At 44.5% G+C, this 2,892-nt stretch overlaps 2 protein-coding genes and 2 non-coding genes across 4 annotated transcripts; 3 read left to right on the forward strand and 1 right to left on the reverse strand.

Annotated features, from left to right (window-relative positions):
- Positions 1 to 88: 88 nt before the first annotated feature.
- BO88DRAFT_t127 lies at positions 89 to 169 on the reverse strand. Its single transcript has one exon. It is a non-coding gene; the product is annotated as a tRNA-Ser (tRNA).
- Positions 170 to 224: 55 nt separating this feature from the next.
- On the forward strand, positions 225 to 2,214 carry BO88DRAFT_487328 (uncharacterized protein; the record flags this gene model as incomplete). Its single annotated transcript, XM_025712538.1, has 1 exon — positions 225 to 2,214. The coding sequence occupies one exon, from the start codon at positions 225 to 227 to the stop codon at positions 1,854 to 1,856; it is 1,632 nt and encodes a 543-aa protein (XP_025563647.1). The 3' UTR covers positions 1,857 to 2,214.
- On the forward strand, positions 1,860 to 2,234 carry BO88DRAFT_338772 (uncharacterized protein; the record flags this gene model as incomplete). Its single annotated transcript, XM_025702995.1, has 1 exon — positions 1,860 to 2,234. A coding segment is annotated over one exon (375 nt), but the record flags the coding sequence as incomplete, so codon positions are not given.
- Positions 2,235 to 2,699: 465 nt separating this feature from the next.
- On the forward strand, positions 2,700 to 2,780 carry BO88DRAFT_t120. The gene has a single exon. It is a non-coding gene; the product is annotated as a tRNA-Ser (tRNA).
- The last annotated feature ends 112 nt before the right edge of the window (positions 2,781 to 2,892 follow it).

Genomic DNA, 2,892 nt, shown 5'->3' on the forward strand with positions numbered 1-2,892 from the left:
AAAAAAAAAAAAAAAAAAAAAAAAAAAAAAAAAAAAAAAAAAAAAAAAAAAAAAAAAAAAAAAAAAAAAAAAAAAATTAATTATACATCGTCAGCGACAGGATTCGAACCTGTGCACGCGAACGTATCAGATTTCGAGTCTGACGCCTTAACCACTCGGCCACACTGACTAGCACGCTTGGTAAGTTGTACATATTTATCATATATATATTTCTTGAAAAGGTCATGTGTCTCGCTTTTCAGTCTCTGCCTGCTCGGACGCTGGAGCAGGTTTTTGGCCCGCCTGAGAATGGAAAGTACCCCGGCATTGGATTAAATGTTGTTTCGCCTCTTTTTCAAGGCAGGGAGCTGGGATATACTGTTCGTGATCAGGCCGTGTGCTTACTGGAAGAGTCTCCCGATCCGGAAATCAAGAAATGGCCAAGCTTCCGAAGTAGTTTAAAGGCTCAGCGGGACCAAGATAGCCAGCAGTCCCATAAGAGCGTTAAATCGTCGTTCTGGAACAGCATGACCCCATTCGATCATCTTGCAGCATTATGGGACGCCATAGAAACAAATACTGAGCTGGAAAACCCCCACTTGCCGCAACCTGAGGATAGCATATGGAGAATACAGGAAGAGGAGCCCATAGATCTCAGCTCTTGGTTCGAATCGGTATCGGCTAGCATATTGCAGCAGGGCAATTTGACACAGGCTGACCTTGAAAGTCCTTTTGGCAGCACTCGAGCCCCGATCGGTATCATCCTAGATCATGCACCGTCGTGTGCATATGGGGATGGCCGGCCTAATCTTCCATGGGGGTTGCATGAGAGCGGCTTCACCGAAACAAACTCGTTGATCTGGTCCTTCAATCTCCAGAAATTTACATACATCTCCGGTACATTTCAGGCAGCTCCACTTCATATTGCTGATGAACATATGCTCTCTGCACACACCTGGCGGCTCATCTGTGGAAGCCAGATGCGGGTGATCTTGCTATGTGGCCATAATTCGGAGAAAATAGCAATGCCGGCCAATATACGCCTCAGGAGTTTTATTCTGAAACTACATGATTTTGAGTATGAAGTATGGCTTGATATCGAAGAGTCTAGGATTAACCGAACTTTTATTCGCTCGCCTGCTCCTCTCGGCGGCCTTTGGGCTACCAAAGCCAGAGAGGCATGTCAGTTAGGGACATTATTTCGATTTGTTTCCGATATAACCGGCAAGAAGCTTAGACAGGGCTTTTATGAGTCAGCTGTTTCGCTTGCTCTGATAACTCGGAACTGGGACGATGAAAACAATCAAAAAATTGAGAAAATAGCCCCGGCAAATCTCGAGCCCCTCCTGCAAGCTTGGTTGGCAAAGAATGGTTTCGAGACTGAGGAGCAGATTCGTCGACTTGAACAGTCTGCTGGGGGCTCTTTGCGCTACGGTCTTCTCGTCCTTAGCCTTGTTGTTCCCAGACAAGTAAGGTCAACTGATGTACGCCGAATCCCTGATTCAAAAGCCAAGCGACGTGGCACTATATACAGAAACATCCTAAGCGCAGTCAAATCACTTTATCTAGAACTTCATCCCGGGAGCTCAACACCTAAAGAGCACAAAGTGACTGGTGAGTACAATGCGGCTGATGAGCATGCCATCCATGAAGCAGCTATGTGTGGAGTTATGCTGGATGATGAAGATTCAGACCGAGAATATACTGAAATTCCGGAACCAAAGCTAGCTGCAAACACGCGAATTGGCAATTTCAAGAACCGGTTGTGTCTGGCCTTGGGCTGCTGGTATCAAGGCCGTGAGCGAGCTCCAGGCCATTATAGTGTGGACATCCAGCATACCAAGATCTACATAAACGCGACCAGGGAGAACCACTAGGGAGGATTCTGGGTCAAGGCTGAACTTTCCCCACCTGGTGTTAGAAACCCCAATGTCTGGGCGCAAGATATCAGGGATGGGGACCCCGGAGCTCGACTGGCATTCCGCATTTCAGTAAAGGAATCTGATGGTCAAGAGACCTTTGTCCGATATGCAAGCCATAAAAGCTGGCAGTCGTGCTGCAAAGCAAATACACTTGTGGATGAGCTTAATGGTGACCAGCTTCTTGAGATATATACTCGTCCTCGGCGCTTCATCGACATTGATCACCGAAATACCAGGATACTTGCAGCTTACCCGGCATTGAAGAGTTTTATTGGGGGTGCATTTACAAATGACAATGGAGTGGTAATGTCCCGTAAGCGAAAGGATATCTAAGGATTCTGGTATCTGTCTGAGCTATACAGAAACCAGAATCGGATAAAGGTATAGAAGTACAGGACCAATAAAATTTTCAATGTACTATCCAACTGTGAGATCCTGATTAGACGACTCTGCTCCTTCAATGGCTAGTACTGCCATTACTAATGCCTGATATATTTCAGTCAAAGACCTGGAGGACTTTTACTGGTATTGAGGCAGGTAGTAATACGTAGTATTGTAGGTGTTGCTAGACCTAGACGTACTACCAGTAGGACCATCAGAGGGATTATATATACAATTAGTACTTACTATATTTAGTATATCTCTCAGCTATTGGCCTACCGACAGCAGGTGGGCCGCCCAAAGAGGAGAAAGATATTCTTATGACGATAGTTAGCATGGCAGCATAATGGATGATGGAACTCCGAGGCTACGCTTAGCTATATAGGAGCAAATCAAAGTCAAGATGATAGCATATTAGTCAGTGTGGCCGAGTGGTTAAGGCGTCAGACTCGAAATCTGATACGTTCGCGTGCACAGGTTCGAATCCTGTCGCTGACGATGTATAATTATTTTTTTTAAATTTTTTTTTTTTTTTTTTTTTTTTTTTTTTTTTTTTTTTTTTTTTTTTTTTTTTTTTTTAGCTCTGCATATGGCATTGGAGTTTCTACCC

The sequence above is a fragment of the Aspergillus vadensis genome, assembly GCF_003184925.1.
Source record: "Aspergillus vadensis CBS 113365 unplaced genomic scaffold BO88scaffold_9, whole genome shotgun sequence".
In the NCBI taxonomy this organism is placed as follows: domain Eukaryota; kingdom Fungi; phylum Ascomycota; class Eurotiomycetes; order Eurotiales; family Aspergillaceae; genus Aspergillus; species Aspergillus vadensis.